At 40.1% G+C, this 12594-nt stretch overlaps 1 protein-coding gene across 1 annotated transcript; it reads left to right on the forward strand.

Annotated features, from left to right (window-relative positions):
* Positions 1-1149: 1149 nt before the first annotated feature.
* Positions 1150-2286, forward strand: KCNJ15 (potassium inwardly rectifying channel subfamily J member 15; the record flags this gene model as incomplete). The annotated part of the gene is made up of 1 exon (XM_083361777.1): positions 1150-2286. Exon 1 carries the CDS (start codon positions 1159-1161, stop codon positions 2284-2286), a length of 1128 nt encoding a protein of 375 aa, XP_083217903.1. The 5' UTR covers positions 1150-1158.
* Positions 2287-12594: the final 10308 nt, after the last annotated feature.

The following is a 12594-nucleotide window of genomic DNA, read 5'->3' on the forward strand; positions in this document are numbered from 1 at the left end:
CCGTTCAAGGAAGTAAAAATAAATGTTAATTTATTTTCAGCCTGCCAGCAGTTATTCAGTTATGGGTGCAAACATAAATATTTTTACTGACAAAACAGGAAAGTTGCACTAATGAATAATTACACCGTTATCATGGGTTGGCAGGAATATCTACTACAAATTCATATTTGGTTTCCAGAAATGTTCTTTAAGTAGTTACACCAGGGACAAGTATGTTTCCCACACCCCCTCTGTGCTTCATAAAAATGAACTACTTATTAAAGCTCTCTCCTGAAGCAAAACAATGGAACAAAATAATACTATCATCAACAACTGCCAGAGTACAAAGGATGCGAGTTCAGAGGGTGTGTGTGGGTTGTGTTTTCTTTCTTTCTTTTTTTTAAGTTCAGGAAGTTTTGTTATTGGAAACTCCTCTTAACTTGCTCTTGCTTTATACTACGTAACCACTGTCTGGTTCTGGATATTGTGTCCTTTTTTGGTTCCATTTAATGCCTTCTGTATTTGCTATGCGATGGGCCCTAGTGCTAGAAAGCTAAATTTGTGAATGACCTCCTGTTTTCTGCTGAGTCTTTGAAATTGGAGAGGCTCATGATAAAAACAGCCTTGAAGAATTTTCAGGTTCAAATATTTCTTTCTGTGCACTTACAAAGCTGCTAGCTTTTCTTTTCCTTTTGACCCTACTATCTGTGAAGTATGATTTGTAAAAATCATGATCAAAATGCTTATTTAAAATTTTCAGGGTGGGGGGGAGGTAAGGTAGAATACAGAACAGATTGGGGGAGAATGAGGCTGGGAAATTAAAAGTAAATCAATAGATCAAGTTTGGTTTATTAATTAATTATTTTCTTGTCTTGCCTACTAAATATGAGAAAATTCAGAATTGTAAATAGGATTGGTTTGTTAAAGCAAAGACTTATCGCTTACACTGACACAGAAGCAGAAAACGTTGCCGCTACTTTCTGTTCACTTCGTTGCATGTTGCCAGTGACAAATTTCATTTATAATATTCTTATTATATAATCAATTTTACCTATGTGGATGATATTAAATTTCCATGGTTTACTTTTGGCATCTACTATCAGAATATCTTGGGGTGCTTTTTAGACAGTAACTATTATCCCCCCCCTCCTCTCTCTCTCTAGGTCTGAAGAACAGGTAATGGAAACAACACAGATAAGTATGTCACAAGCCTCACTAGTCAATGGCAGCATCAGTGCTAAAATGAAGAGAAACAAACCTCGTGTCATGTCTAAAAGTGGTCACAGCAATATCAGGATTGACAAGATAGATGGTATTTACCTGCTTTATCTTCAGGACCTGTGGACCACAGTTATTGACATGAAATGGAGATACAAACTTACATTGTTTGCTGCTACTTTCATCATGACTTGGTTTCTGTTTGGCGTCATTTACTATGCCATTGCATTTCTTCATGGAGATCTGGAAGAGAGCAGATACTCTCAAAAACATGTCCCTTGTGTCATGAATGTAGATTCGTTAACCGGAGCATTTCTCTTTTCTTTGGAATCCCAAACAACCATTGGTTATGGCTTCCGAGTTATCACTGAAGAATGCCCTCATGCCATATTTCTCTTAGTGGCCCAGTTAGTTCTCACTACCTTGATTGAGATATTCATTACTGGAACTTTCCTGGCCAAAATTGCTAGACCTAAAAAAAGAGCGGAGACCATTAAGTTCAGTCATTGTGCTGTCATAACCAAACACAATGGACAGCTGTGCCTTGTAATCCGTGTAGCAAACATGAGAAAGAGCCTCCTGATTCAGTGCCAGCTAACTGGAAAACTTCTTCAGACCTATGAAACCAAAGAAGGAGAAAGGATTCTGCTAAAGCAAGCTAGTGTCAAATTCCATGTGGATTCATCCTCAGAAAGCCCTTTCTTGATTCTACCTCTGACTTTTTACCACGTTTTGGATGACAGCAGCCCTTTAAGTGACCTGACACCCCAAAATCTAAAGGAAAAGGATTTTGAACTCATTATCCTTTTGAATGCCACAGTGGAATCCACGAGTGCTGTATGCCAGAGCCGAACCTCATATATTCCAGAGGAAATTTTCTGGGGTTTTGAATTCCTGCCTGTGATTTCTCTTTCACAGAATGGAAAATATGTTGCAGATTTTAGTCAATTTGAGCTGATCCGAAGAAGCATCGACTGTACATTATATAGTACGGACCCTGAAAAGCAAAAATTGGAAGAGCAATATAGAAAGGAAGATCAGAGGGAGAGAGAACGCAGAACCATGTTATTACAGCAAAGTAACGTTTGATTGCTCATCTGTAACAAATTATACTTTATATAACACTTCTATCTGAAAGTCTATACTTCTATACTCAAACGCTATGATTTTATCAGAATGGATCATTAATTCTTTTTCAGTTTTTGTGTAACATATGCCACAATTGTGGAAAATGGAGGTATGCTTTGGGAGTATAGAAGCCTGTCTTAATATAAACAAGACTGTTATTGTGGCACACCAGAGTTCCAGACAGGGAATTTCACTGCACTATCTGGAACTGGATCCGTGCCATATACTCGCATCTTTCTCCAGTGTTGAAATGGAGTGGAATGGTTAGCACATTGACATTGTGCTGCCAATACAGTAACTTAATGACCTGCATCACTGGTGAGAAGCTGTGTATTTTGTCCACAGGGTAGAATGTCAGTAGTTAGTGGCTCTACTTCTTAACTCCTCCCATCCTTCTTGGCATTAGAGACAGGATGTGGTTAGCATGTCGATCTCCAGAGCTACACCATCTGCCTGTTGCTTAGTCTTTGATACATGACAAATGATTTTCAATGGTTGTGCCTCAAGTTTGGTATATTGAACATTTTTTTTCCAGATACAAAAGTTTGACATTTTGAACATATTTCTCCAGATATAAAAAGCTACATAGGTGTTTGTTTTAGATATAACTAGCAATTTTTAAAAGTTTATTGACAGGAAGCATTATGAACACTGGTACTTTGTACAGTGATACCATGATATGATGAAGACAGTTTGTGTGATTCTGCCAAATTTCTTTTGTGTGGATCTTAATTGCCATTTATCTAAACTGACATTTTTTCCCCCTGCCCAGGTTAAATTTGTACATTATTGACAGGGCAAAAGGTCAACATCATAAGGGAAGAACAGAGGAAGATCAAGCTTTGCTCTGAATTTTCTCATCAGCACATTATTGATCAAAAGCTTAATAGGAAGTTCTCACATTTTTATTTGTACCCCACCCTTATTATTTTTACAAATAGATCAAGGTGAAAATATACCTTGGAGAAGGAGAATACACCTTCCTTTTTCTATTGTCCCCTGAACAACAACCGTGTGAGGTGAGTTGGCCTGAGAGAGAGTGACTGGGCCAAGGTCACCCAGCTGACTTTCATAACTAAGACAGAACTTGAATTCACAGTCTCCCACTTTGCAGTCTGGTGCCTTAACTATTGGACCAAACTGGCTCTTACATAAACAATGGTTTAAGGAAAGTGCCTGCACATATTCTTCTTGTGGTCATTTTGGATGAACAAGAAAGAACAAAATAAATTGCTCCAGAATCTTTTCCTTGAGTGCAAACTCCTTTTTGCACAGATTTCTATTTACTTACCAGTGCAAATTATCATGTTGGCCCACAATGCTGTTCTCTCTCTCTCTCTCTCCCCTCCCCTCTCTCCCTCCCTCCCTCCCATAATTTGAAGAACAGATTTTTAAAAAAACATGTAAAGATGGTGTTGAACACCACAGTCATTTAGGGGGAAATGCTAGTAACAATATTTTGCTTTTAAGAAGTAACCTATTTTAAAAAGTTGTTTAGCTTTGCTTTAGAGAACTGTTTAATGCTCCTAAATAAAGGATTCTGAAATAGTTACGGGCAATATTTGTTTGAACATGTCATCTGTGAATGTCCTGCTGTGCTATTAATAGGACATGTATAAATGGTACTGTCAGCAATTAGTCTTTGCAGTACAGGTGTGTTACATGTCTAGTTACTGTCTGCTTGCATTTTCAAAGCATAAAAAAATCATTTTCCCAACTGATTTCCCAAATCATTTCCCAAATCATTTACCAGCTCTTGGTAACACCACATTCTAGCAAATCATCCTGATCTCATTGTTCCTAGACCTATCTGCCTTCTGACATTCAGAGCTACTCTTGGGATTACTTCATAACCAGTTTTTCTTTTAGCTTTGAACATTAGACTGGCATTGACTGGCTTTGCTCTTTGATTAGTACTTTTTTTGAAAACAAAAAATAATTCTGACAGAATTTATAACGAAGTCATATTTTCTTGTGGTTAGACTATTATATGTTAGCGGTCCTCCTGGAATTATATGGTACGTGGTCCTCATGAAGCATGATGACAATTGCCTTTTCTCTTCTCCTTTCTATGCAACATAAGCTCTGCTAGATCAGCAGCATTTTCCACTTGATAGGAATCCTGTAATTCATGAAATGCCTTCTCTAGAACCAATCCTTTCTTTTTTAGAATTGGTCATAGTCATTACTTTCTGAGTCATTTCTCTTAACGGATATCAAGTCTGTATGCTTATTAAATTTAGTTAACAGGAAAAATAAAACCCACGCTGAAATGACCATGATAATATCCTTTAGTTCAGGATGCCTTCTGCAAATTCCCATTTAAAATAACTGTAGAGATGAATTCCATTAAGGCAACCTAAAAGAGAAAGCATGAACACTAATTATTATTCCTGAATTATTCTTCATTTCTGATTGAACTCATCCCATGCTTGAGTAATTGTTCTTTCATTGAAGGAAAAGTTGCATTGCATTCAATAATGGATTAAATAAATAAGTGGATAAAATAGGCTGCCTAAAAAGAGACTATCAAGGGCAAGTTAAAGCATTACATTTGTCATGAGTTCTCATTGTGAAGTAAATCAATATTTATAGATTATCCAAAAAGATTTGAGTTTGGGTTCTAAGAATTACTTCAGGCAAGTATTCCCAAATGCTATTCTGATCCCAAATAAATGTGATGTTTATCAGAATCTAACTTTGCTAAAAGCACCAACAAACCAACTAGATACAGTATAGCAGGGGTGTCAAACTCAATTTCATTGAGGGCCGCATCAGCATTGCGGTTGCCCTCAGGGGGCCGGGTGGGTGTGGCGAGGGTGGGCATGGCCTACTGGGTGGGCGTGGCTAGAGTGTGTATGGCCTACTGAGTGGGCGTGGCTAGAGTGCGTATGGCCTACTGGATGGGCATGGCCAGCTCTACATCATTCGCATCAAGGGTGCCTATGGGGGCCTGGGCAGGAGTGGGACAGATCTGAGGGTCTCTGGCAGAAGGAGGGTCTCTGGTCCATGGCCAAGGCAGTGGGGGCCGTTCCCTCACTGTTTCCAGAATGGCTTCGCGGGCCACATGAAACCACTTCGCGGGCCGGATCCGGCCCCCGGGCCTTATGTTTGACATGTCTGCAGTATAGGAAGGCAGCCTTGTGTTGGGACTGCATCTTTCAAAATTGCCAGCAAGTTTGAAGAAGGTGCATAAGGTTTCTTCCTCTTATGAAATGTGTAGATTGCAGCATATAGAATGACATGTTATCTCATTATTTCTTCATGTGCTTATTTTAAACACTTTATCTCAAGCTTTATTTAAACTGGTTTTCAAAGTAGTTTACGGTATGATAGTCCTTGGACATAATAACCACATGAAGAACCATGTGGTATAGGGTTGTAAATGCCGGATTGGCAATAAGGAGACCCATCTTTATGTTCACCCTCAGTCACAGAAGGTAACTGAATTTCTCTGGGCCCATCACTACCTCTCAGCCTAGCCGTGAAGAAGGTGGAGGAGGAACAAGAAACAGGCATAGATACTACCCAGTTACTATTGTTGTCACTACAATAGTAGAAGGGAACAGCTAGTCAGTTATAAGAGGTAGAGTTAGTAAACAAATGCCGGAAACATCTGCAAAACCAGTGGAATAGTGGACGATCTACAGAGAAATAAAAAGTATGGATTATCTTGCTTTTCTTTCTTTTGTTTCTGAAGCCTATTAGCACCTCATGGATCATGGTAATTAGTGCAAAGTTAAGAGTAAAGGGTATGGCCTTGGAGGTTTAAATAAGAATCATCACTCATAATAAAGCTCATTAGAGAGAATTGTGCTAATAAATCATTCATCCAAATCTACTCCACAAGGGTATAGTATGCAACAAAAGGAGAATCTTCAAAATAAATCTGAAATAAAAGAAAAGAAATTTTCAAACTAGTTACCAAGCAATCTGTAATAATAATAATAATATTGTTACTATTCCTTTATAACATTAAAGAGGCAAGGGGGGGAGGAGATGAATAATATGGTTAGTCTCCAACTTATGACCTGAACTGAGCCCAAAATTTCAGTTGCTAAGCAAGATATTCGTTGAGTTTTGCCTTATTTTACAACCTTTCTTGCCACACGTGTTCAGTGAAGCATCACAATTGTTAAGTTAGTAACACAGTTGTTAAGTGGGTCTGGCTTCCCATTGACTTTGCTGGTCAGAGGGTTGCAAAAGATGACAACATGAGCTTGGGATATTGCAACCAGCATAAATATGAGTCAGTTGCCAAGTATCTGAATTTTTATCATGTGACTATGGGGAATCTGCAGTGGTCATAAGTGTGAAAAATGGTCATCAGTCGCTTTTTCCAATGCCATGGCAACTTCGAACGGTCACCAAATGAACTGTTGTAAGCTGAGGACTAGCTGTATAATGAATGTCCCCAAGGGAAAATCTTTGCATCCCTTCTTCCTATCTATCATGACACAAAATTTAGATGCACAAGTTGAATTTGGAAAGAAAGATGGAAATGGCTAAAAGAAACTATAGCTTTAATAAGAGTCCCACTGAATATATAGGGTTCCGAAATCTAACTTTTAGGTCTAGGCCGAACGAGGTGCCAGTAAATGTTTTATAGTTTTTTTCTTCACGTTTTACAAAGTGTCTGTATCTCAAAAAGCTTTTTGAAATTGAAATTCCGACATATTGCTGCCGGCTTCTGACCTACATTTATTTGTGTCAGACTTTGCAGGGTTGCTCTTTGTAGTCCTCAGCAGTCAAAGTGATGTGTCGGAAAAACGAAGGGCAGGAAAACGGAGCCAGTTGGCTCCCTAGCCTTTAGTTGCTTAATAACTTCCTAGAAGAAGGAAGGTATTTCTCCACCCTTCCTCTTTAATGTCCTTTAAATATTGTATTCCTACTTGCTACACAAATAGCCTGTGGTCTCTAGGAGTGTCTGGAAGTCTGAAACATTTTAAAGGCCTTTATTCGTTCCTCCAGAAATTCCATAGAGCATCACTCATAGAAAAAACTTATAATGAATACAGGATGTTTACACTATGCCACTAAAGCCTAGCTAAATAAACTTGAAGGAAAGATCAAAACATGGAAAATAGAGACATTTATATTGAGTAATATTCATGTTCACTGGGCGTGTATCACAAAGGAGAGCTATACATCAGATGAGATAAATGACAGAGAAACACCATGAAAACTTGGAAAACTGCATCTGAATTGTTAGATATTGGATTTTTTTCCTTATATTTTTGATTTGGCTATGCTTCTGTTTTTTTAATTTTTGGGGCTATTTGTTAATGAATGCTTTTATGCATTCATTATGCACAAATTCTCCAGGGTAGGACCTTATGTTGCCAAAATGGCCCCATTTCCATACAAAATGGAGATATCAACAGAATGGGGAGAAACCTCACATTTATTGAAGAAAAAGAAAACCCAGCAACAGAAAAGTTAGGAAAATTAAAAATCTAATGGGATAATTTACTTCTAATATTTAAGAAAAAGCAGCTACTTATTCAAAAATAAATGATATGCTAGGAGCCGCAACCCCTGCACACCTGGAAGGCAAATAGTTGGGTGAGGCTGCATTATTGAATTCACCTTTTTTAAAGAAAGAGTTACTTCTTCCTTTGCTTTGATCTTTTAATGGCTTTGATTGATGTTCCAGGGTTTCCAATGTCACTACAGGTAAGTCTATGGAGATTCTCAGTCATCCAGGTCATGGTTGTCCCAAAGGTTCTTTTTCAGGAGGCAACTGGACTTTCTTGTTTTTCTTTGAAGACAATTCGCTTCTCATCCAAGAAGCTTCTTCAGTTTTGAATAAATCACTACAGAAGGTCCTCAACTCATGATCACTCATTTAGTGACCATTCAAAGTTAAGGTAAAGGTAAAGGTTCCCCCGCACATGTGTGCTAGTCGTTTCCAACTCTAGGGGCCGGTGCTCATCTCCGTTTCAAAGCCGAAGAGCCAGCGCTTGTCCGAGGACGTCTCCGTGGTCATGTGGCCGGCATGACTAGACACCAAAGGCGCACGGAACGCTGTTACCTTCCCACCGTAGTGGTCCCTATTTTTCTACTTGCATTTTTTACGTGCTTTCGAACTGCTAGGTTGGCAGAAGCTGGGACAAGTAACAGGCACTCACTCTGTTACGCGGCACTCGGGATTCGACCTGCCAAACTGCCGACCTTCTGATCGACCTCAGTGTCCTAACCCACTGAGCCACCGCGTCCCTTCTCATTCAAAGTTACAATGGCATTAATAAAAAGTGGCTTGCAACCCTTTTTCAAACTTATAACTAATACAGCATCCCCATGGCTACGTGATCAAAATTCAGACCCTTGGCAACTGGCATGTATTTATGATGGTTGCAGTGTCCCAGGGTCATGTGACCACCTTTTGCGACCTTCTGACAAGCAAAGGCAATGGGGAACTCAGATTCACTTAATAACCATGTTACTAACTTGGTTACTAACTGTTGTGATTCACTTAACAACTATACCAAGGGAATGCAGAATGCAGCCGCGCGGGTAGTGATGGGAGCATCCCGATACTCCCATATTACACCCCTCCTGCGTGAGCTGCATTGGCTACCAGTTGTCTTCCGGGTGAGATTTAAGGTGCTGGTACTTACCTTTAAAGCCCTACATGGCTTAGGCCCGGGATACTTGCAGGACCGTCTGCTACCGGGGACGACTTCCCATCGCCCAGTGCGCTCACACAGAGAGGGCCTCCTCAGGGTGCCGTCGGCCAGACAATGTCGGCTGGCGACCCCCAGGGGAAGGGCCTTCTCTGTGGGAGCACCAGCCCTTTGGAACCAGCTTCCCCTTGAGCTTTGGATGGCCCCGGACCTCCGGTCCTTTCGCCGCGACCTCAAAACTTTTCTCTTCCATCAGGCTGACCTGGATTGATGATGGGTTTTTAAATATGTTTCAATTTTAACTGTAGTTAATTTATTTTGGGGCTGTTATTTAATTCGTTTTTTAATTTTTGTACTGCTGTTTTTTATTGTTGTAAGCCGCCCTGAGTCCTTTGGGAGATAGGGCGGCATATAAGTCCCAAAAATAAATAAATAAATAAATAAATAAATAAATAAATAAGGAAAATCACATTATAGGAAAAAGACTCACTGAACTTACTTAGCAACAGAAACTTTGGGCTCAGTTGTAGTGGTAAGTTGAAGATTACCTGTATTTCATATTTGGTAATTGCAAGTTCTTAAAGAGATGGTAAATGAAGTAAACTTTTCATTATTTAATGCTATATTTTTCTTGCTACAGTTAATAATGTGAAGATGAAACTTTCCCTAATAAAATCTTGTATGGAGATTGGATATATTTAGCAGAATGATCAACTTGTTTTTGTTCTTGAAAGAACTATGGATCGCTCCAAATTTTTTTAAAAAAAACCTTTGTCATTCAAAATTGTATTAAAGCAAATTGTAAGAATATTTATGACATGGAAATTCTGAAATGCAAGGATTTTCCTGTATCAAGAAAATGCTATATTATCCCCAAAAAGAGCCACAAACCTCAGCTTTGCAGGTAGGGCAAATATGAAATCTGCTTCATGATGTCATGATACAGTCATCTCCTTTCACACACTGATACGTAAGTGTGGAGACTGAATCATGATGTCACAATGGGCATTTAATAATTTTTTGGGGGAAAATGGCTTGATGTGGATGTCCTTCTTCAGGAAATTGAAAATCAGGACTTGGGAAAAATGGAAAATTGAAATTTTCTGTCTTCTTAAAGCACCTGTACGTGAGAATTTATTTATTTATATATTTATTTATTTACTTAGGTTATTTACCTAAAACAGTGTGGTGGCCTAGAGGTGAAGACACTTGTCTGTGACTTCAGAAGGTTGAGAGTTCAATCCTAAGCAGCTGTCAGATTTTCTTCTATCAGGGCACAAGGAGAAAGCATCTGCTGCACACTGTGCCTTGGTGTCAGGATAGCACAGTAAATGCTCAGCTCCATTCAGTTGCCCTGACTCCACCCCACTAAAAGGGATTACAGGGTTGTAAAAGGAAAAAGAAAAAAAAAACACCTATAGGACTTATATGGTCATTTACATCATATAATAACTTTAGGTGGCTCACGATAAAAACATGGTTAAAAACAAAAGCACCCTTCCCTGACCAAACATCCTTGCAGCTCAACCCCCATCCTTGCCCATTGCTTGGAGGAAGAATCAGATCTTCACAGCCCTCCAGAAGGCTAAAAGGATAGGGATCCCTCAGATCTCAGGTAGGAAGCTGTTCCAAAGGGCTGGAGCAGCCACTGAGGAAGTGTGCCTACAGTCCCATGTAGAGTGCATTGCAATAATCCAAACATGAGGTAATGAAGGCACTCTGATATAAAATAATATTGACAGTATTGGAGAGTGAGACAATTTAATGCTGACTTAGTAAAACCACATTGGAATCTAGATTAATTTGGCCCTTTAAAAATATTTCATTAGTCTTAAATACATACAAATCATTGCCATGGAAAGCTTCTATTTGTAAAACCAAAATTCTTCTTATTTGATTTGAATATTTCTAGTAATTGAACATTGTTTTTATAGACAATATCAGTAAAAGCAGCTTTAGGCTTTCTGTGCAGTTGATTTCATGGCCTTATCTACCTATTATGGCTAGATCACACTAGATCAATACTAGATCACACTGGCCTTGAAATTCTAAGATTCCGGCTTTACTCCACCTACTAGTTCCTAGACTTTGGCTACCGTATTTTCCGGCGTATAAGATGACTTTTTAACCCATGAAAATCTTCTCAAAAGTTGGGGGTCATCTTATACGCCAAGTCGTCTTACACGCCGGAAAATAGTACATAAATCAATCAATCACCCCTGTTCTTGCAAAGCAACTTCAAGCCTCCTTAGTCCAGTCCCCCCTCCAACGTGACCCTCCCTTCCCACCCCCAAGAGCCTCTAAGCCCCTTCCCCTCCCCCTTGCAAATGCCAGACCCCGGGAGCAGCAGGAAGCCCCTCCCCCTCACCCAAGCGGCATCTGAGCATAAGCAGAGTGTGCCCTGCTACCCACTATCTCTCCCGGCAGCCTGGACAGCGGTACTTGGCGGCCTGGCACCCCTCTTGCCCACAGACCACGCAGCGGCCCTTGCCAGCCGGCCTCGGCATGGCCGCCCCAAGCCCGGCTCTCCAGCACATATTCCGGGCCCGCCTGGCTGCCCGCCTCCCAGGCGGGGCTTGGCTCCCAATGTGGCGGCTGCTCTGTCTGCAAATGCGCACTCAAAGCCGGATTGCGCTTGGCTGTGCAGGCTGCCGAAAGGCGGGAACTTGGAGTTCCCATGGTGGTTGCGGCTTCTGGCGTGCCGTTTGCAGAGCCTGGCCTGGAAGAGCGCATCGTGTGAACGCAGCTCTTGCGTGTATTCCAAAGGGTGGGTGGAAGGAAAAGCCCCTTTGGGCTTCAAAAGGGTGGCTTTGCACCATCTGCATCAGACGGGGCTGAATCGGGCTTGTGTCGGACACTTGGCAACTGGCATGTACCCGTATTTTCTGGCGTATAAGATGAAAAATCTTGAAAATCTTCTCAAAAGTCGGGGGTCTTCTTATACGCCCAGTCGTCTTATACACTGTAAAATACGGTATCTTATGAAGTTCTTCACAGCAAGTTGAATTGCTCAGCTTTTTCTTTTCTTGAGCTCAAATGTGCACAATAAAGAATATGATATGAATGGGTTTATATTGTTTTATTGAATTTACATAGGTGTGAAGTAATTTTGAGTAGTTCAAAACATCAATAGAATAAAAAGTGAGAAATATAATCATAATAAACAAAAAAGCAAATAAGAAGGGCAAGTAACGAAAACCCAATCATAATAAGCTGACAGTAACTTGCAGGCTCAACTAATTTGTTGTTGGGATGAGATGAAGGATTGGCAATTTATGTTATTTTCCTCTTCTGTGGATTGGAGATAAGGAGTGGGTCGATGACCTTCTTTGTTTCTTGCTCCCAGTATTTCGAGATTGCCAGGGATGAGGGTGACTGTCAAAAAAAACTGTTTATTCATCTGGCCGTGAAACTTGCAGCATTGATGAGGCAACAAAAATGGAAATAGCTTCTGGTCTTTTGCTTCATTGTAGATACTTGTCTTTTATATATAAGGGAAAGACTTTCTTTGTCTTTCTTTCCCTTCCTTATCTGTCAAATTACCTCTTTGCTTGCCTAATTTGCATCCTGCTTTTGTTTCGCATCTTCTTCAGTTCTCTCCTTCCAGTACAAGTATGTCTTCTGCTCATCCTATCTCTATCAA

The sequence above is a fragment of the Vipera ursinii genome (genome assembly GCF_947247035.1).
Source record: "Vipera ursinii genome assembly, chromosome: 4".
NCBI classification, from domain to species: domain Eukaryota; kingdom Metazoa; phylum Chordata; class Lepidosauria; order Squamata; family Viperidae; genus Vipera; species Vipera ursinii.